Source organism: Symphalangus syndactylus, chromosome 19, assembly GCF_028878055.3.
Source record: "Symphalangus syndactylus isolate Jambi chromosome 19, NHGRI_mSymSyn1-v2.1_pri, whole genome shotgun sequence".
Lineage (NCBI taxonomy): Eukaryota > Metazoa > Chordata > Mammalia > Primates > Hylobatidae > Symphalangus > Symphalangus syndactylus.
Window position 1 is genome coordinate 71,779,042 of NC_072434.2, and position 23,599 is coordinate 71,802,640.

The 23,599-nt window shown below is 36.2% G+C and overlaps 1 protein-coding gene across 20 annotated transcripts in view; it reads right to left on the reverse strand.

Annotated features, from left to right (window-relative positions):
• Nucleotides 1–23,599, reverse strand: part of CDC42BPA (CDC42 binding protein kinase alpha) — a 313,445-nt gene that overhangs the window by 241,128 nt on the left and 48,718 nt on the right. For 19 of the 20 annotated variants that reach the window (XR_008649731.2, XM_055235029.2, XM_055235020.2 and 16 more), the window contains exon 2: nucleotides 18,664–18,755. Coding sequence is in view for 18 of the 20 variants with exons in the window: in XM_055235029.2 (XP_055091004.1) it covers nucleotides 18,664–18,755 (92 nt within the window). In the remaining 2 variants the exon portion in view is untranslated. Of the gene's footprint in view, nucleotides 1–18,663; nucleotides 18,756–23,599 lie in introns of those variants that run through there. The other variant, XM_055235032.2, reaches the window with a different exon arrangement.

Here is a 23,599-nt window from a genome sequence, read left to right on the forward strand (position 1 = left end):
TTAAATATGGCAAGTTGAATATAGCAAGTGGGGATGGGTGAGAAGTCCTTTTATTCTTTTAGTTCAGACATAATTCAAGAGTTTAGACAATGGCTAATGTGCTTCAGGGCCTCAAGAACTGGACTAAACCAAACTTTTGTGTATACTATTTGAATTATGTTTTGGGGGTTAGTTATTTCCTCCCTAACAAAGGAAATAACTCCAAACCTGGCTACCTCTCAGCCTCCTTGAGGACTGATTTTCACCGCTGACAAGGCAAAGTGAACCCTTTAAATTTCCTAATAAGGACTTTCACACAGACTAGCATTCTACGCAATGCTTGCTGCTCCAACTCCTACTCCAACCAACCTCCCAACCAGAGCATCTCCAGAGAGTAAAACTCTGTGAGAACCTAAACGGTTTGATTTCAGGTTTTCCAAAAGAATTGCTAGTGGAATTCCTAACAAGGAGGATTTAAATTCCCATACATAATCAGTATCTCTTGACAAGTACTTTCTTTCTAGATTTGGAATAAGTTAACAGGAGAGATGGTAAGTAGCTTTTTAAATGAAGAAAGCCACTTTCTCCTGGGGTCCCTGAATCAGCTGAGTCTTCCTGTGTTGTATATATATCCTCTCTGTTCTTTTCTGTAGCACAATTCTTTTAATAGAAGCTTTATTTTCTATGTACCTCAGCTGATTCTGTGAATGAAAAATTCTAACACTTGTTAGAGCTGCAACTCTGCTAGTTGCAGACTATATATCCCAACAGACCAGCCTAAAACAAAACTGGGTGGTCCCTACTGGATATAGATTTGACTGAATGACAGACTGACCTCTAATCCCTTGGGGAAACTAATTTGGGAGAAACCAGCTTTTGCTGTTTTTAAAAATCACTACTTTACCAATCATCTTAACATGGAATTGGAATAACTGTGCCATTAAAAGTTTCTCTCTTCAAAAAAACAAATACCTCTATGTCTTTTTTATCTGCTTATCAATTTATGATACAGGAATATTAAAAGTGCTAATCTTAAACTATTCAAAGTTTTTGTATTTCCTCATGCAAGTTCCATCAAGTGTTAGTGTATATATTTTTAAAATAATTTGTAAGACATATGTTCCATAATTATTAAACCTTTTTAAATTATTTTACACCATTTATGATTACAACATACCTACATACAACTACAAAACAAATTATGTTTATACAATGATAAAGTGAACAACATATAACTAAAACTCAGATCAAGAAACAGAACATGCAATAACACAGAACCCTGCCCCCACAGCCCTACCCGATCACAACCCCCACCTTTCCAATGGAGTTAACCATGATCCCGACTTTTGTGACAGAGGCATATCATATAAGGCCGGGCACAGTGGCTCATGCCTGTAATCCAGCACTTTGGGAGACCGAGGTGTGAGACCAGCCTGGGCAACATGGCAAAACTCCACCTCTACAAAAAATACAAAAATTAGCCAGATGTGGTGACACGCCTGTGGTACCAGCTACTCAGGAAGCTGAGGTATGAGGATCAACTGAGCCCGAGAGGTTGAGTTTGCAGTGAGCCGTAATTGTGCCACTGCACTCCAGCCTGGATGACAGAATGAGATCCTGTCTCCACAAAAAAAAAAAAAAAAAAAGCGTATCATATGTATTCTTTCCTATGTTGCTTCATGTCAGGCTTTAGAATCAAGGTCATTCTAGCCTCATAAAATGACTTGGGCAATGGTCCTTCTTTTTCCATTATCTAGGGAAATTTAAGTTTAGAATTACTTCTTCCTTAAATGATTCATGGAACTTGCACATAAATTCAGCTCAATCTGGAAAAGTTATTACATGGTATCTTAAAATGAGTAATACATTTACATGCTTTAAAAAAATCAGAACAAAAATAAAAAGGTTCCCACTTAGAAGTGTCACTCCCACTCCTGTCTACCCCATTCCCTCGACTCCCTATTGTTACTGTATAAAAATACAAGTATAAACAATATTTCTACCTACCTCTGTTTAACAAAACAAGACACACTAAAATACTATTCTGCATCTTATTTTATTCACTTTACAATATATCCTGGAGATCGCGCTACATAGGTACAGTGAACTTTCTTGACTGCAGCTACACAGTATTCTATTATGTCGCTATACCAATAGTTTATTCAACCAGTTGCCTAATGTCAGATATTTGGGTTGTGTTTGTCTTATTTTTTACACTTGAATATTTGATCCATCTGTGGTTTGTCCTGGAATATGTAAGAGTTTTAACTTGTTCCACAAATGGACTTTTCCAAATGGTTATCCAGTTGTCTCAGGACCATTTATTAAAAGTTTTATTGGCCAGGCGTGGTGGCTCATGCCTGTAATCCCAGCATTTTGGGAGGCCAAGGCGGGTGGATCACCTGAGGTCGGAGTTAGAGACCAGCCTGACCAACATGGAGAAACCCTGTCTCTACTAAGAATACAAAATTAGCCGGGCATGGTGGTGCATGCCTGTAATCCCAACTACTCGGGAGGCTAAGGCAGGAGAATTGCTTGAACCCAGGGGCGGAGGTTGCAGTGGGCCGAGATCATGCCATTGCACTCTAGCCTGGGCAAGAAGAGCAAAACTCTGTCTCAAAAAAAAAAAAAAAAAAAAAAAAAGTTTTATTTCTAGCAGAATACAGTGGCTCATGTCTGTAATCCCAACACTTTGGGAGGCCTAGGCAGGAGGATCACTTGAGGCCAGGAGTTCAAGACCAGCCTGGGCAACAAAGTGAGACCCCCCATCTCTATTAAAAAAAAAAAAAATTTAATTAGCTGGACATGGTGGGGCACACCTGCAGTCCCAGCTACTTATGAGGTTGAGCGGGAAGATAGCTTGAGCCCAGGAGTTTGAGGCTACAGTGAGCTATGATGGCACCACTACACTGGCAAGACCCTGTCTCATTAAAAAAACAAACAAAACATCTAAACCAGGTTTCAGCAAACCATGGCCTGAAGGTCAAATCTGGTCCATTACCTGTTTTTATAAATAAAATTTTATTTGAATACAACCACATCCATCATTCGTTTGCAAACTATCTATGGCTACTCTTCACACCACAATGACAGAGAAGAGTAGTTGCCACAGAGAACCTATGAACTGTGAAATCTGAAATATTTACTGTCACTTTACAGAAAAAGTTTGTTGACCCATAGTCTAAACAGTCCACTTAAAATACAGATTATCAGAATATGTAAAAAATATAAAACCTAACTATATGAAAAAGGTTAATATCATAAGAAAGCTGGCTATACTGAGGCAAATCAGACTACAATAACGTGTATTACCTTGAAGGGAAACATTCCATGATTAAAGGCTCAGTGTATAAGAAAGATGAACAATTGGAACATGTATGCACCAATTAAGTTTCAAAATGCATAAAATAAAAAGTGAGGAAACTACAGGGAAATACAGACATACCCACAATTATATTTGAAAACTTTAACAGCCCTCTTCTCAGCACTGACAGAACTAAACAAAAATTAGGAAATTATGGAAGAGCTTAATGACAGCATCAACTGTCTAGAGCTAACTGATGTATAAAACACAACAATAAATGTAGAAAAAAACATTATTTTCAAGTGTACATGAATGTTCAATGCACACAGTGTATCTAGACAATGTAATATTATTCAGCACTAAAAAGAAAAGAGCTATCAAGCCATTTAAAGACATAGAGGAACCATAAATTCATATTACTGAGAAAAGCCAATCTGAACAGGCTACATACTGTATCATTCTAACTATTCTTGAAAAGGCAAAAGTATGGAGATTTTGTGGCCAGGGGTCAGTGGTGAGGGAGAAATGAATAAACAAACAGAGCACAGAAGATTTCTAGGGCAGTGGAAACTACTCTGTTTGATACTACAATGGCAGATACATAACATACATTTGTCAAAACCCACTGAACATACAACATCAAGAGTGAACCCTAAGGTAAACTACAGACTTTGGGTAATAATAATATGTCAGTGTAGTTTCCTGGATTGTAACAAATGTACCATTCTGGTTCAGTGTTTTGGGAGATGAAGGCTGGGTAAGTGTGGGAACAGGAGGTATATGGGAACTCTGTATTTTCTGCTCAATTTTGCTGTGAACTTAAAACTGCTCTAAAATATAAAGTCTATTAAAAAATTAATCAAAGTAATCCACTATGTCAACTAAAAGAAAAAATCCATATAATGATTTCAATAGATACAGAAAAAGCATATGATAGAATTCAGCACCCATCAATAACTATATTTTTTAAATGCTCAGCAAACTATTATAGTAACAGAAGACAATATCTTCAATCAGATAAAAGGCACCTACCAAAATATTGCCTAACAATAATTTCACTATACTTAAGAGCAAAACACTGAATTCTTCCTCCCTCAATTCAGGAATAAGGTAAGGATGTCCACCCTTGTGACACCATTTCAACACTGTATTAGAGGTCCAAGCTAGTGCAGTAAGTCAAGACAAAGAAATAGAAAGTCTGTAAAGTAAAAAGGAAGCGTCCCTATTCTGAAAATCCTATTATCAGACAGTAGGACTGCTTACACAGAAAAACTAAGAAACCAGGGACCAAAACAACAAGAAAACTACTAAAGAATAAATGACTTTAGTAGGATCTCAGGAAATGAAGTCTGATACAAAAATCAACTACATTATCTACATATTAGCAGCATGGTGTTTGAATGTAAAAATTTTAAAGATATCATTTATCAGAGTCAAAAAACTTAAATACTTAGGAATAAATTTAAGAAAATATGAAGAACACCTATACATTAAAACTATAAAACATCCTTGAGAAAATTAAGTTAGACCTTCAAAAGCAAAGAGAAATACCTGCTTCATAGACTAACAGACTCAACATTGTTAAGATATTGGTCCTCCCAAAATTTATCTATGTACTCAGTGCATACTCAATTACATCAGTAGGCTTTTATAAAAATTGATATATTGATTCTAAAATGCAGAAGTCTTCAAATAATTAAAACAATCTTGAAAAAGAACAAAGTAGGACTCCATACACTCAGAGTTCATTACACAATCTCAACATTAGTATAAAGCTATAGGAATCAAGACTGTGGTATTAGCATAAAGGCAGACAATGAGATAAAGAGAATAGAGAGGACAGCAATAGAGCACATGTTCTTTTTACTAAGGTGCTAAAATGACTTAATAAAAGGAAAACAGCCTTTTCAACAAATGGTGCTGAAACAACTGGCTACAAATACAAAAAAAAATGAATCCCAAATGCCGATCTCACATCAGACATGAATTTGAGATAGATCACCAATCTAAATATAGTAGCTAAAAATAGAAGGCTTTTAGAAAAAAAAATAGATATCTTTGTGATCTGAATATAAACAAGGATTTCTTAGAACACAGAAAATACTAACTGTAATAGAAAACAATTGATAACATTATACCTTCAAAATTGAAAACTTCTGCTCTAAACGATAATTTTTTTTAAAAATGAACAAACCACACAGTCTGAGAAAATATTGCTAAAACATCTGACAAAGAACTCCTACAGCTCAACAACAAAAATACAAACATTTCAATTTCTAAAGACTGAGCAAAAAATCTGAACATATACTTCACAAAGGAAGATATAAAAATGGTTAATAGGCACACAAAAACCCCAGGATTATGCTGATACATAACACAAATGCAAACAACAATGAAAATTAAGACCACAGAATACCACTACATACCCACTAGAATGGCTAAAATTAAGATTAACAACAAAAAATATTGGGCAAGAACAGGGCATAAGTAGGAATGTAAAATGGTACAATCCAACTGGAAGTAGTATGCCAGTTTCTTTTAAATTTAAACATGCAACTACTATCTAGCATAGCAGTTCCACTTTTGGGTATTTACCCAAGGAAAACAAAAACATATTTCCATAAAAACTTGTACGAGAATATTCACATCAGCTTTATTTCTAATACTCGAAAAATTGGAAACAGATGTTCATCAATAGGAAAATGAATAAACTGTGGAACATTGATAAAATGGTATACTGCTCAGTAATAAAAACGTTTAATACATGCAACTGCAAGGATGAGTCTTGGACATTATCCTGAGTGAAAGGTGGACACAAGAGAGTACATACTGTATAATTCCATTTATATGAAATTTTCAAACAGTCAAAATTAATCTACAGTTAAAACTCAGAACAGCGGTTACCATTTGATGGAAGTCATGGGGAACCAACAAGGAAGAAAATTTCCTAGGGTGATAGAAATATTCTGTATCTTGATAAGGGTGATCCATTTTCCAAAACCTCAAGAAACTGTATATATACAATTAGGGTATTTCAACGTATGTAAAATTTTCCTCAGAAGATCTAAACAAACAAACAAAAAGATTTTGTGGTCCTCGTTCATATGGCTTCACCAGCGAGGTCTTCTGGGCATTATTAAAAAGAAATAACACCAATCTTACACAAATGCTTTCAGAGAATTGAGAAAAAACACTTTCAAATTGTCTTATGAGCTAAATAATACCGTTCCAAAATGTAAGATTATAAAACAGACAAAGGCCAATCTGTCTCATGCACATAAACCAAAAAGTTATAAACAAAATATCAGCAAATCAAACCCAACTATGTATTAAAATGCCAACTGAATTTCTATAATACTGTAATATTGGTATATTTGAAAATTATAATATCAATATTAGCCAAATATCATAGTAAAATCATATCAAAATAGATACAGATGGAGCTTTTGATAAAAGTTAACTCCTATTAATGATAAAAGGTCTCTACAGACTAGGACAAGAAGGAAAAAGAGTAATCATGTTTTTGAAAAGTAATAGTAGCAAACTTCTTAATCACTAGTAAAATGCTGAACACTTTCCCCTGATTCACAAACCAGACAAGGATGATGCCCACTTTCAGCACTTAAATTCAACATTTTATTAAAGATCTTCTCTATTACAATAATAGAAGAAAAAGAAATAAAAGGAATAAATATTGGGAAGAACAAATGCTATCATTATTTGAAGATCAAGATGAATATATAGAGAATTCAAAAAATTTATGTACAAACTAGAATAAGTTAATATAATCAAGTTCCTTAAATAAAAGATTAATATTTTTAAAGCCAATTGTATTTCTACCACAGCAAGAAAATAAAAAATAGAATTCTAAAACTATACTAGCTTACTAAAAAACATCAGACTCAAAAAAATTAAGTAAAAAAATAATTGGATTGGGACAGATAAAAAAAGAGAAATCAGACCCATAAATTTAGTGAAACATGAACAAGACATCTACATTGAAAAATATTTTCCTCAAAGACCAAAAACAGAAATACCATTTGACCCAACAATCCCATTACTTGGGTATATACCCAAAGGAATATTAATTGTTCTCTTATAAAGACACAAGCACATGTATATTCACTGCAGCACTATTCACAATAGCAAAGACATGGAATCAACCTAAATGCCCAGAATGGTAGACTAGATTTTTAAATGTGGTACATATACACCATGGAATGCTATGCAGCCACAGAAAAAAAAATGAGATCATGTCCTTTGCAGGGACATGGATGGAGCCGGAGGCCATTATCCTCTGCAAACTAACACAGGAACAGAAAACCAAATACCCCATGTTCTCACTTGTAAGTGGGAGCTAAATGATGAGTACACATGGACACATAGAAGGAAACCACACACACTGGGACCTATCAGAGGACGAAGGGTGGGAGGAGGGACAGGATCAAGGAAAAAATAACTAATGGGTACTGAGCTTAATACCTGGGCGATGAAATAATCTGTACAACAAATGCCCATGACACAAGTTTACTTATTTAACAAATCTGCAAGTGTACCCCTGAGCTTAAGAATTGTTTTTAAAAAAGACTTCTACATTGAAAACTGTTTTTTAAAAATTAATAAGTAGCACACATAGGGGGCCCCAACTTAAGACAAAAGTTTCTTTGCAATTAAATGTGAAAAAGGTAGTCTTTAAAACAAACAATAATCAGAAACCACAAAGAATAAAGTGAACTTTGACCTATACCTCAGAAAACACAAAACAGTCAATACCAGATGGATGAAACATCTAAATGTGAAAGGTTTGTCTTGAAAGATCAGAGAAAGAATTTATTTTAATTATTGGAAAATATGTTCATGACCTCAAAGTTAGAAAAAAATTTCTTAAAAACACAGAAATCACTAATTATAAATAAAAGTTTAATTAATTGCACTCTATTAAGAATTTCTGTTTAATAAAGATCTTTGGAGAGAGGGAAATGCCGAGCCACAGAAAAGATTTGTCACATATACACACACACACACACGTGTGCACATCTCCAACAACAGATTTGAATCTAGAATATGACAATAAGTCAGACAACTCACCCACGCAACTCCTACTTACCCAACCCCAAAATGTGCACTTCACGGAAAGGATATCTAAGTGATATGAGGTGATGTGAAAATGTGTTCAAATGTAGGCGCTATCAAGAAATGCGAAATGAAATAACACAATACAGCTACTCACTCACCAAAAACAACCTAAAGTTAAAAAAAAAAAAAAAAGACCCATGTTAGTGAGGTTACAAAGCAACTGGGACCTTTATACACTGTTGACGGGAATATAAATCATTAACCACTTGGGAAGTTATTTGGCATTATCTGCTAAAGCTAAATAAGCCTACCCTGTGACCCAGCAATTCTAAATTTGTATCAAACACAAATAAGTGCTCATAGCTCCCAAAAGATATGCAAAAAAATGTTTGTAACAGCATTATTCATAATGGCCAAAAACCATAAACAACTTGAACACCATTAATAAATAACTTGTGACATATTCATATTAACTGTGAACCAGTGAAAAACAAGAATGAATTACAAAAGTGTACTGTAGAGCACAAGAAGCCAGAAACCAAAGAGTATATATTACATAATTCCATTAACATAAAACTCAAAAACAAGCAAAAAAAAAAAATCTACAGTGATAGAAGTCAGAATAGTTAACAAGGAAGTGATTATTCACATGGTGGGGGGGGCAATGGGAGCCTATCAGAATGCTAGAAGTTCTACATCTTGATCTGCTTGATGGTTTATACAAGCTCATACAAATGTAAAAATCTGGCTATGGCCAGGGGTGAAGCAAGGTAGTGGAATAGAAGCCTACATCATTCAAGCTCTCCCACACCATGCTGGAACAGCAAATTTTAAAAACTATCTGCAAAGAGAAAAGCACTATCACAAGAACCAAAACTCAGGTAAGCAATCGCAGTAACTGGTTTTAACTTCGTATTTTGAAAAAAAAGGCATTGAGGAAGACAGGAGAGACAGTCTTGAATCATGGATGCCACCCCTATTTCCTATTCCTTGGCAATGGCCGTGAGGTAGACAGAGAGAATATACTTCAGGGAGGGAAAGCGTAGAGACTCAGTGCTGCCCTGTCACAGCAGAGAATGAAGCCTTGCTGGGCTCAGCCAGTGGCCATGCTTGGAGGAGCATTTGACTAGCTCTAGCCAAAGGGGAGTCACCCATCCCAGCAGGTCAGAACGAGAGTCTCCCAGCAAGCATCACCACTGCAGGCTGAAGTGCTCTGGGGTCCTAGGTAAACCTGAATGGCAGTCAAGTTGTGTTCTAACAAGGACTCCAATTCCTAGGCAACTAGTGCTTAGAGCCAGTGAACTAGTGTTGCTCATGACCTAGGGAGGCATCAGCTGTTCATCCCCCAACCCAGGCAGCGCAGCTCACAGGAACCAGAGTGACTCCTTCCTTCTGCTTAAGAACAGAAGAGCAAAGAGTAAGGAAGACTTTGTCTTGCATCTTTTTTTTTTTTTTCCGAGACGGAGTCTCACTCTGTCACTCAGGCTGGAGTGCAGTGGCGCCATCTCAGCTCACTGCCAACCTCTGCCTCCCAAGTTCAAGCAATTCTCCTGTCTCAGCCTCCCTAGTAGCTGGGACCACAGGCACGTATCACCTCACCCAGCTAATTTTTGTATTTTTAGTAGAGACAGGGTTTCGCCATGTTGGCCAGGCTGGTCTCAAACTCCTGACCTCAGGTGATCTGCCCACCTTGGCCTCCCAAAGTGCTGAGATTACAGGCGTAAGCCACTGTGCCCAGCCCCGACATTGTTTTGCATCTTGGATACTAGCTCAGCCACACTAGAATAGAGCACCAGGCAGGGCCATGGGGCCCCCATTCCAGGCCCTAGCTCCCCGATGATATTTCTAGACACACTCTGGGCCAAAAGGGAACCTGCTGCCTTGAAGAGAAGGATCCAGTCTTGGCAGGACTCATCACCTGCTGACTAAAGAGTTCTTGGGCAATGAATTGCCACTGGGCACCAGCAATACCCAGGGAGTATGCTGTGGGCCTTGAGGTCTGAGACTACTTGCTTCAAGGGAGACCCAGCACATTCCCAGTTGTGGTGGCCACTGTGAAAGACTCCTTCTGTCTGAGAAAAGCAGAGGGAAAAGTAAAGGGAACTTTGTCTTGCTTTCAGGCATCACAGTGGGACAGAGCAAAAGGCAGGCTTTTCAGATCCCCAAGTCCAGCCTCTTGGACACCATTTCTGGACCGGCTCTGGGCCAGAGGGGGGCCCACTGCCTGAAGGGTGAGTCCCAGGCCTGGCAGCATTCACCACAAGCTGATGGAAGAGCTCTTGGGCTTTAAGTGAACACCGGTAGTGTGGCCTGGCAGAACTGCTCATGGACCAGTCATGGTGCTGGCCAGAGAGAGAGGCTCCTCCTCTGCATGTGGAAAGGGGAGAGAAGAGCGGTAAGGACTTTTTGTATTGTGGTTTGAATGCCAGCACAGCCGTAGTAAAATAAAACATCAGGTAGATGGCTAAGGTTTTTAACTAGAATCGCAGGCTACCAGACAGCATCTCTGGACACACCTGGGGCCTGGGGAAACTCACCACCCTGAAGGGAAGGGCCTTGGGCAAGGCCCAGTGCTGTGCTGGCTTCAGGTCTGACCCAACACAGTCCCAGTGATGGTGGCCACAGGGGTGCTTGTATCACCAAATCCCCAGAGTTCCAGGTGGCTCAGCACAGAGAGAAAGACTCCATATGTTTGGGAGAAAGTAAAGAAAAAGAATAAGAGTTTTTACCAGGTAATCCAGAGAGAACTTTGGGATCTTATCCAAGACCACCAAGGCAATACCTATACAAGACTGCAGAAACCATTGTGTTATTGGCCTTTGGGCCCAAGTCCCTTCAAATACGTGGAATGCTTTCCCAAGAAAGACAGGTACAAACAAGCCCAGACTGCAAAGTCTACAATAAATACCTAACTCTTCAATGTCCAGACACCAAAAACATCTAAAAGCATCAACACTATCCACAAAAACCTGACCTCACCAAATGAACTAAATAAGGCACTGGGGATCAATCCTGGAGAAACAGAGACACATGGCATTTCAGACACAGAATTCAAAATAGCTATTTTGGGCCAAGCACGGTGGCTCACACCTGTAATCCTGGCACCATGGGAGGCCGAGGTGGGTGGATCACTTGAGGTCAGGAGTTCAAGACCAGCCTGGCCAACATGGTGAAACCCCATCTCTACTAAAAATACAAAAATTAGCCAGGGGTGGTGGTGGGTGCCTGTAATCCCAGCTACTCAGGAGGCTGACATGGAAGAATCACGGAACCTGGGAGGCAGAGGTTGCAGTGAGCCAAGATCGTGTCACTGCACTCTAGCTTGGGCAACAGAGCAAGACTTCGTCTCAAAAAAAAAAAAAAAGCTATTTTGGCCAGGTGCAGTGGCTCATGCCTGTAATCCCAGCACTTTGGGAGGCCAAGCAGGCAGATCACTTGAGGTCAAAGACCAGCCTTGCCAACATGGTGAAACCCCATCTCTATCTTTAAAAAAATACAAAAATTAGCCAGGCATGATGATGCATGCCTGTAATCCCAGCTACTCAGAAGGCTGAGGCAAGAGAATGGCTTGAACCCAGGAGACGGAGGTTGCAGTGAGCTGAGATCGCGCCATTGCACTCCAGCCTGGGTGACAGAGTGACAGTCCATCTTAAAAAAAATAGCTATTTTGAGGAAACTCAAAGAAATTCAAGATAACACAGAGAAGGAATTTGAGATTCTATAAGATAAATTTCACAGATTAAAATAATTAAAAAGGGGGCCAGGCGTAGTGGCTCATGCCTGTAATCCCAACACTTTGGGAGGCCAAGGCAGGCGGATCACCTGACGTCAGGAGTTTGAGACCAGCCTGGCCAACACTGTAAAACCCCATCTCTATTAAAAATACAAAAATTAGCCGGGCGTGGTACGCACCTGTAGTCCCAGCTACTCAGGAGGCTGAGGCAGAAGAATCACTTGAACCCGTGAGATGGAGGCTGCAGTGAGCTGAGATCACACCACTGCACTCCAACCTGGGTGACAGGGTGTCACTCCATCTCAAAATAAATAAATAAATGAACAAACAATAATTTTTAAAAACCAACCAGAAATTCTAGAGTTGAAAAACGCAACTGACATGTTAAAGAATGCATCAGAGTCTCTTAATAGCAGAACTGATCAAGCAGAAGCAAGAATTAGTAAGCTTGAAAATGGTCTATTTGAAAATACACAGAGGTGACAAAAGAAAGAAGAATGAAAAAGAATGAAGCATGTATAAGATCTAGGAAACAACCTCAAAAGGGTAAATCTAAGAGTTATTGACCTTAAAGAGAAGGTAGAGAAAATAGGAGTAGAAAGTTTATTAAATGGATAATAAGAGAGAACTTTCCAAATCTACAGAAAGATATCAATATTCAAGTACAGCATAGTTCTTTAAGTATTAGCTAGAGCAATTAAACAAAAGAATGAAAGGATGTCCAAACTGGAAAGAAAAAAGTCAAATTATCCTTGTTTGAAGATGATATGGTCTTATATTTGACGAGTTAATGGGTGCAGCAAAACAACATGGCACATGGATACATATGTAACAAACCTGCACATTGTGCACATGTACCCTAAAACCTAAAGTATAATAATAAAAAATAAAAAGGAAAACCTAAAGACTCCACACACACACACACACAAAAACTTATTCAAACTGATGAACAAATTCAGTAAAGTTGCAGGATACAAAATCAACATACAAAAATCAGTAGCATTTCTCTATGCCAACAGTGAACAACCTGAAAAATAAATGAAAAAAGTAATTCCATTTACAGTAGCCACAAATAAAATTAAATACCTAGGAATTAAATCAGCCAAAGAAGTAAAAGATGTCTACAGTGAAAACTATAGAACACAAATGCTATGGTCAAATGGCGTAAGAATAAAATGCTATTATTTATTTGTCCCCTACAAAAAAAATGTAAAAATTCATCAAGTTATGTATGTGTATTTTTTAACTGAAGTATATAAACATATACATGTGAGGTACACACACACACACACACACACACACCTCAATATACCGATGAAACACTGATGAAATAAATTGAAGGGGACACAAAAAATTGAAAATATATTCAATGTTCATCGTTAGAAGAATCAATACTGTTAAAATATCCATACTGCCCAAAGCAATCTACATATTCAATGCAATCCCTGTCAAAATATTAATGACATCCTTCACAGAAATAGAAAAAATAATCCTAAAATTTATATGGAATTACAAAAGACCCAAAATAGCCAAAGCTATCCCAAGCAAAAAGAACAAAACTGGAGGAATCATATTACCTGACTTCAAATTACACTACAGAGCTACAGTAACCAAACTAGCATGGTACTGACATAAAAACAGACACATAGATTAATGAAACAGAATAAAGAACCCAGAAGGAAATCTACATACCTACAGTGAACTAATTTTCAACAACGGTGCCAAGAATGTTAGGGAAAAGACGGTCTCTTCAATAAATGGTGCTGGGAAAACTGGATATCCATATGCAGAAGAAGGAAATTTGATCCCTATCTCTCACCTTACATAAAAAACAAATCAAAATGGATTAAAGACTTAAGTCTAATACCTCAAAATATAAAACTACTAAAAGAAAACATTGGTGAAAATCTCCAGGACACTGGTCTGCACAAAAATTTCTTAAAACACAGCCAACCAAAGCAAAAATGGACAAATAAGATGACATCAAGTTAAAAAGCTTCTGTACAGCAAAGGAAACAATCAGTAGAGTGAAGAGACAACCCACAGAATGGGAAGAAATATTTGCAAACTACTCATCTGACAAGGGATTAATAACCAGAATATACAAGGAATTCAAAAAACTCTATAGGAAACAATCTGATAATCCAATTTTTAAAATGGGCTAAAGATTTGAATAGACCTTTCTATAAAAAAGACATACAAATGGCAAACGGGGATTTGAAAAAAGTGCTCAACATCACTGATCATCAGAGAAATGCAAATCAAAACTACAATGAGGTATCATCTCACCCCAGTTAAAATGACTTTTATCCATAAGGCAGGCAATAACAAATGCTGGTGAGGATGTAGAGAAAAAGGAGAAGATAGGGATGATTAATGAGTACAAAAAAATTAGAATGACGAAGACCTAGTATTTGGTAGCGCAAAAGGGGACTGTAGTCAATAATAATTTAATTGTCCATTCTGAAATAACTAAAAGAGTACAACTGGATTTTTTGTGAACAGAAAGGACCAACAATAATTTAATTGTCCATTTTGAAATAACTAAGAGTACAATTGGATTTTCTGTAACACAAAAGATAAATGCTTGAATGTCCATTTTGAAATAACGTGGATATCCAATTTTCCATGATGCAATTATTAAGCACTGCATGCCTGTACCAAAATATCTCACATACTCCATAAATATATAAACCTACTATGTACCCACAAAAATTAAAAAAAAAAAAAAATAAGGCCGGGCATGGTGGCTCACACCTGTTAATCCCAGCACTTTGGGAGGCCAAGATGGGTGCATCACCTGAGGTCAGGAGTTCGAGACCAGCCTGACCAACATGGTGAAACCGCATGTCTACTAAAAATACAAAAATTGGCCAGGCATGGTAGAGGGCACTTGTAATCCCAGCTACTCGGGAGGCTGAGGCAGGAGAATCACTTGAACCCGGGTGGCGGCGGTTGCAGTGAACCAAGATTGCACCACTGCACTCCAGCCTGGGCGACAAGAGCAAAACTCCATCTCAAATAAAAAAAATAAAAAATAAAAAAAGAATGCTATGGTCAAATGGCATAAGAATAAAATGCTATTGCTTGTTTTGCACCCTAAAAAAATGTAAAAATCCATCAAGTTATAGGTGTGTATATTTTTTAAAACTGAAGTGTGTGTGTGTGTGTGTGTGTGTGTATACCATAATATACTTCAATTTTTTTTTAATTTTAGGACCTCAAAAAATATATTTTCAGACAAATAAAATCAGATAATTTGTCATCAGCAGACTTACACTGAAGAAATACTAAAGGGGGCCAGGCACAATGCCTCACAACTGTAATCCCAGCACTTCGGGAGGCTGAGGCAGGAGGACTGCTTGAGCCTTGGAGTTTGAGACCAGCCTGGGCAATGTAGGAAAACCCCATCACTACAAGAAAATTTACAAATTAGCCAAGCATGCTGGTGCACATCTGTAGTCTTAGCTACCCAGGATGCTGAGGCAGGAGGATCACTTGGGCCCAGGAATTCAAGGCTGCAGTGAGCTATGATCACACCACTGCACTGCAGCCAGAGGGACAAAGCAAAACTTTGTCTCTAAGTATTAAAAAGAAATATTAAAAGGAATTTTTAAGTCAAAAGGAAAATGATCCCAAAGGGAAGTGCATGAATGTGAAGAGCAGAGAAAATATAAATATGTGGGTAAACCTACATAAATAGGTACAATATATATGTTGGGGCTTCAAATATATATGGAACTAAAATATATGACAGCAATGAAAAAAAAAGGTAGAAATTGGGTAAATGGGAATTGGCAAAATATAAATTTACCAAGGATACATGTGGTAATCGCCAGGGGAACCCATAAAAGAAGATAAAATTGGGAGGTATAATTTAAAATATTCCATTAATCCAAGAAGAAGCAAGAAATGAGAGAAAAATAACACAAAATGAGCAAAATAAATATAAAACAAATAGTAACATAATTACATGTCAACTGATTAAAAAAAAACCTAATTATATTCTACTGAACAGTAAACATACCATATGCTTATAGAAAGCTAAAACTAAAAGGACAGAATAAGATATTTAATGAAAATACTAATAAAAAAGAGCTGGAGTAGTTCTACTAATATCAGATTAAGGAAAATTTAAATCAAAAAACACTATAGAGATAATGGGAACACTCCATAATGATGAATGAGTTAATCACCAGAAAGATATAATAACTGTACATTTGTTATCAGCAAAAACTGAAAGAAATAAAGAAATTCTCTCTCAGGAAATGACAGATCAAACTGAAAAAGACAGACAGTATGGATGTGGAAGATTTAAACAAGATTTTGAACTTGACTTAATTAATATTTACAGAACACTGCAGAGCAAATTTCAAAGGATTCTAATCACATACAGTATGCATTCTAACCACTTTTAAATTGCATTATAACTCAATAAAAAAACAAACTAGAAAATTTTCTAAATGTTTAGAAATTTAATGAACTTTAAATTCATAGATCAAAAAATGGAAATTTAAAATCAAGGTGTATTTTAAGCAAAGAATATATACATATATATGACATATCAAAATATGTCTGCTATAGCTAAAACTGCTTAGAGGAAAACATACAGCTTTAAACACAGATTTGAAAAGAAGGGCTAGATATCAATGCTATTTTAAAAAATCAGAAAAAGAATAGCAAGGTAAAACCAAAGAAAATATTACAAAGTGCAGAAATTAAAGAACCAGAAAACAAATCTACAATAACAAAATTCAAAAGGCCAAAAGTTAATTTATGGAAAAGATAATAAACTGATAAACCCCTAGCAACAAAAATAAAAAAAGAGAGAAATGATCAATACAGTAACAAGTTTTAAAAATTAGATGAAATGGATAAACCTACCAAAACTAATACATACACAGAACAAGTCATTTTATTTCCATTAAAGAAATTAAACATATTATTTAAAACTTTTTCACTAGAAACCTCTGGTCTCAGAGGCTTCACCAGTTAAATCTTGTAAGCATATGAGGAAAAAAATAATAACAATCTTCATTAACTCTTCTGGAGAAGAGTAAAGGAGGGAACATTGCCCTCAGCATAACCAAGATATCAAAATCTGATCAGAACATTCGAAGTAGGAAAATTACAGGCCAATTTATCTTAAGAACATAGGTGCAAAGATCCTAACAACACACAAAAAGCACATGAAGTCCATTGCTACATATAAAGGGGTAAAGTATCACAAGCCAATTGGGCTTATTTTAGGAATGCAAAGATTGTTTAACATCTGAAAATATAACAGCATAATTCAACACATTAACAAAGTAAAGGAGAAAAAAACCATGAGTCTCCCAAAAGATACAGATAAAGTATTAATAAAATTCAACAAAATTCTTGATTTGAAAAGTATAACAAGGTATAAGATCAATAAAATTAGATTCTACTTCTAACTACTACCAAGAAAACAATTAAGAAATGAAATTTCACAAACAATTCTAATTAAAATAATATCAAGAATATCACATATCCAGGAATAAATATGCTGAAAGATGTGGAGGTCTTCTATACTGAATGAACACTACAAAACAGTATTGAGATAAATTTATAAAGCCCTAAATAAATGGAAGAATACACCATGTCTATGGATTAGCTGACTCAGTAGTATTGTTAAGATGCCAATTATCTGCAAACTGATCTCCAGTTTCAATACAAACTTTACCCAAATTCCTGGAAAAAAGAGAGAGAGAGAGAGGAGACAAGAGAAGAGAGAGGAGAAAGGAGAGAGAGAGGAGGGAGAGAGACAGAGAGAGAGAGAGCGAGAGAGAGAGAGAGAGAGCACGCGCATGCACGTGTATCTTTACGAGTGAGTCGAAATTGAAAAACTGATTGGAAAATACTATGAAAATATCCTTTAGGAGGCCAAGGTGGGCAGACCACTTGAGGTCAGGAATTCGAGACCCGCCTGACCAACACGGCGAAACCCCAACTTGACTAAAAATACAAAAATTAGCTGGGCCTGATGGCGGACGCCTGTAATCCCAGCTACTCGGGAGGCTGAGGCAGGAGAATCACTTGAATCCAGGAGGTGGAGGTTGCAGTGAGCCAAGATCACGCCACTACACTCCAGCCTGGGCAACAGAGGGAGACTCCATCTCAAAAATAAATACATACATACATACATAAAATAAAATACTATGAAAATATCAGGGGAGGAGAGATGGGAGAGGGGGAGAAAAAGGAAGTCGGAGTATATACACTACCAGGTATCAAGATTTCTTATAAACTAGAATAAGACAGACCAACAGAACAAAAGAGACTCTAGAAACACACTCATATTTACATTGACATATGAAGTACATGTGAAAACATGAACTATCTTAGAAAAAATTCCAAGTAGAAATATTTCATTCAACACTTTATTTTCTGAGCTATTATATCAATCACAGCAGCACAATCACATCAATCACAACTTAACAAATATTGTTTAACAAGTAACAAGTAACAATACTTGTTAAATTCTCTCACAACTGTGTTCAACAGCTTCCAAAACAATTAGCAGACCTTCTATCAAATCTTAATCTCTTACCTCCCCAAAAGCTCCTCGACCAATCACCTTTAATATTTCAAAGTCTTCTCTATGTAATCGCATTTGTTTCACTTTAGAAGTAAATGGTTTAGCTGAAATGAAAGAGCAATATCAATTATTTTCTTAATAAAATGTGATGCAAATTAGATATAAATAATGGTGTTTCTTAGTCACGCAAAAATTCAAATTATGATTTAAGAATTGTCAAAATATTTAAAAATCCCAAACTATATGAGAATAAACAGATTTAATTTCCCTAAGAAAACAATATATTTTATTTCTTACATATGAATTACATTTTTGGTGAGAAATATATGTTTAAATTCCAAATAACATATGAAAAAATGCAAAGCAAGGGGGATGTAAAAATGAGACCAGTTTTAACATTCTATCGGCATTAAATATATATATATTTTAACACAAAGGTATAAAAAATAAAAGCAGATTTCATGGCACCAGAGAGCTCTTCAGCAATTCCCACCAAGTAAATTCATATTTCTTTCACACTCATTCATTTGTTCGTTTAAAATGCTTTAGCAAACGTCTACAGTATACAAAGCATGGTGGCAATGACTGGAGTTTTTAAAAATTTGATTATGATAGGATACTTTCCTTCAAGAAGCTCTTAGTCTTCATTCAAGAAAGACAAGTATGCATATATGCAGACACAAAATTTAATAATGTGATAAAGTTTTAAGTGGTTCAGAATTAGTGAGAACAGAACATTAATTATGTGGATACTAATGCTTCACACAAACGAGATAACAGATAAATTGAACCTTGAGGACTAAATAGAATCTTGCTCCTTTGCCTGGGTTTGACAGTGTAGATACTCCAGGCAAGAGGGAACAATATAAGCAAATGAAGAGAGGCGAAGAAGTGAATTTGGGGTGTTAATGGTAAATAATCCATGGTAAAGAATTGTGAGAAGAAATGCAAAGAAATAAGAGCTAGAAAATGGAAAAGACTTTGAATTTCATTAAAGGAATTTAGGTGTAATCTTATTAATATTTTTAACTGGTAAATTAAGAAATTTTAATGATTAGAGCAATTATATATTCTGCGGCCTCTAAGAGAAGTTTAGACGTGTCTCCTTTCCTCTCCTCAGGTCCCTCTTTATTCTAACACAAAAAGGAATTGATATGATTAAAGGATCATAATACATGGGTGTAGCTGTCTTCTCTCTTCCTTCCATGGAGCCAGAGTGTGATAGGATCAAAGATACGTATTTGAGCATTAGGGGAGTGAAACAGATAGGTCATACAGTTTGCTTTGATTTAAAAGTATGCATTTAGCCCTAACTAGCTTCAAAAACGGGTATTCCACACTGCTAAGTCAAGTCCACTAGAGACTTCTGTATTTGTGTTCTGTAAGGAAAGGAAAGAGCAAGAGGATTTTTATCTGGAATTCACACAACAGAGAAGAGAAAGAGAAAAAAATTAGCTGAACGTGGTGGCACACGCCTGTAGTCCTTAGCTACTCAGGAGGCTAAGGCAGGAGGATAACTTGAGCCCAGGTATTCAAGGCTGCAATGAGTCATGATCATACCACTGCACTCCAGCCTGGGCAAAATAGCAAGATCCTGTCTCTTAAAAAGCAGTAATAAAAGAATTAATAATAAAATTCCATTTGCAATAGCATCCAAAAGAATAAAGTACTTAAGGATAAATTTAACCAACGAGGTGAAAGACTTGTACACTGGAAACGACAAAATATTGCTGATAAAAATTAAAGAAGACTTAAATAAATGAAAAGACATCCAGTATTCTAGATTGGAAAAAGACTTAATATTGTTAATATGAAAATATTACCCAAAGCAATCCAGAGATTCAAAGCAATCCCTATCAAAATTACAATGGCATTACAGAAATAGAAAAACTCATCCTAAAATTCATATGGAGAGAGAGAAAAGACAACCCATAGTATGGGAAAAGTATTTGCAAATCATGTATCTACTAAGGAATTAATACAGAATATATAAAGAACTCCTACAAGTCAACAACAAAAAACCCCAATTCAAACATGGGCAAAAGTTTTAACAAACATTTCTCCAAAGAAGATAAATAAAAATGAAAAAAGAATGAGTTCATGTCCTTTGCAGGGACAAGGATGAAGCTGGAAGCCATCATTCTCAACAAACTAACACAGGAACAGAAAACCAAATACCACATGTTCTCACTCATTAAGTGGGAGATGAACAATGAGAACACACAAGGACACAGTGGGGGGAACATCACACACTGGGGCCTGTTTGTTGGGGTGGGGACCAAGGGGAGGGAAAGCATTAGATAAATAACTAATGCACGCAGGGCTTAAAACACAGATGACGGGTTGATAGGTGTAGCAAACCACCATGGCACATGTATACCTATGTAACAAACCTGCATGTTCTGCACATGTATCCCAGAACTTAAAATAAAATTATATATATATATGAAGATATACAAAAAAGATAGATATAAAAATATATAAAAAGATATAATACATGAAATGATATATATAAAATGATATATAAAAATATTATATATGAAGATACATAAAAATGGCCAATACACATATGAAAAGATACTCAACATCACTAATCATTAAGGAAATGCAAACCAAAACCACAATGAGATACCACTTCACAACCTCTACAATAGCTGAAGAGGATGTGGAGAAACTGGAACCCTCATACATTGCTAGAGGGGATATAAAATGTTACAGCTGCTTTGTAAAACAGTTGGGTAGTTCCTCAAAAAGCTAAACATAGATTTACCAACATATCCCAGCAATTCCATTCCTATGTACCCAAGAGAATCAAAAGAAGAGATTCAAACAGGTATCTGTACAATGATGTTCATGGCAGCATTATTCACAGTAGCCAAAAGGTGGAAATTATCCAAATGTCCATCAAGAGATGAACAGATAAACAAAATGTGATATAAATATATAAATATATTTAAATATATATATTTTACATATATATTATAGATTTTAAAATATATATATTTAAAATATATATTAAAATACATATTATATATTTACATATTATACATTAAAAATCTATATTACATATATTTACATATATTTTTATATATGTAAATAGATATATATACACACACACACAAACAGTATGTTAAGCAGCTTTAAAATGAAGTTAAGGTCTGATACATGCTATAATGTGGATGAATCTTGAAAATATGCTAAGTAAAATAAGTCAGGCATTAAAAGGCAAATATATTATTTCACTTATATGAAATATCTAGAATAGGCAAATTCATAGAGACAGAAAGTAGATTAAAGGTTACTAAGGGCTAGGGGACAGGAGAATGAAAAGTTATGGCTTAATGGTTACAGAGTTTCTCTTTGGATAATGAAAAAGTTTTAGAGACAGATGGTGATTGTTGTCACATAACATTATAAATATAATTTAATGCCACTGAATTGTATACGCAAAAGTGGTCAAAATGGCAAATTTTGTTATATGTATTTTACCACAATTTTTAAAAATTAGTAAGATATCAAAACCACTGAATTGTACACTTCAAACAGGTGAATTGTTTGGTATGTCAATCATGTCAGTAAAGCTGTTTTAAAACAAAATAGGAAGATGCTGGGCACAGTGGCTCACACCTGTAATCCCAGCACTGTAGGAAGCCAAGGCGGGTGGATTACCTGAGGTCAGGAGTTAGAGACCAGCCTGGTCAACATGGTGAAACCCTGTCTCTACTAAAAATACAAAAAGTAAATGGGCGTGGTAGTGTGTGCCTGTAATCCCAGCTACTTGGGAGGCTGGGGCAGGAGAATCACTAGAACCCAGGAGGTGGAGGTTGCAGTGTGCCAAGATTATGCCACTGCACTCCAGCCTGGGCGACAGAGTGAGACACAATCTCAAAAAAAAAAAAAGGAAGAAACCTTTTTTAAAAATTACACACAAGTTTGACAAGGTGGGTGATACATACAGGCCTATTAGAACTAAAAATGGGGCCGGGTATGGTGGTTCACGCCTGTATCCCAATGCTTTGGGAGGCCAAAGCAGACGGATTGCTTGAGTCCAGGAGTTCAAGACCAGCCTGGGCAACGTGGCAAAACCCCATCTCTACAAAAATACAAATATAAAAATTGGCCGGACATGGTGGCTTGTGCCTGCAGTCCCAGCTAGTCAGGAGACTAAAGTGGGAGGGCCACTGTAGCCCAGGAGATGAAGGCTGCAGTAAGCCTAGATGGCGCCACTACACTCCAGCCTGGGCAGCAGAGTGAAACCCTGCCTGGAAAAAAAAAAACAAAAACTAAAAATGGGAGCCTGACTATCCCCTCAAATAATTGTAACACCTATACTTAAAAGCAGCTTTGATTTCTACTATATCACAAAATCACAAAACAAAGGTATCCTTAAACCAAAACCTAATTCCCCCACCCAGACTAAATCAGAAATTCAGAAAAAGTGTGCTGCAGAGCTGACACTTCAGGTAAATTATACCTACTGACTATTCTAATTTGCGGCAAATATGAACACAGAACAATAAATATTAACAATATTAAGTGTCTATACAGGGGTATATAGTTATCTTGTCATATGATGATACCCTAAGTAGTATAAAGAAAATGAATCAAAACAAAGCTAAGGGTTATACAAATCATTACTGAGCACTCCATTCATAATGTCTGGGATAATTTAAAAGATGCCTTAACAAGTTATAGCTGAGAGTTCAGAAATTCAATGATAGAACCAAAAGAATCATGTATCAATTACTTGAATATTTCTTATTTCTATGCTGCATTTGAAAAAAAACTGATTATACGTTCAACTTATTCCCGAAAAAAGTTCATTAGCAATATTTAACAAAAGTGCTTTTATACAAAGATATGTTCTTAAAAATTATGTCCACCAAAAAGTTCATTTCAAGCACACTGTATGATTAAAATAATTTTGAATATAAAAGACAAATTGCAA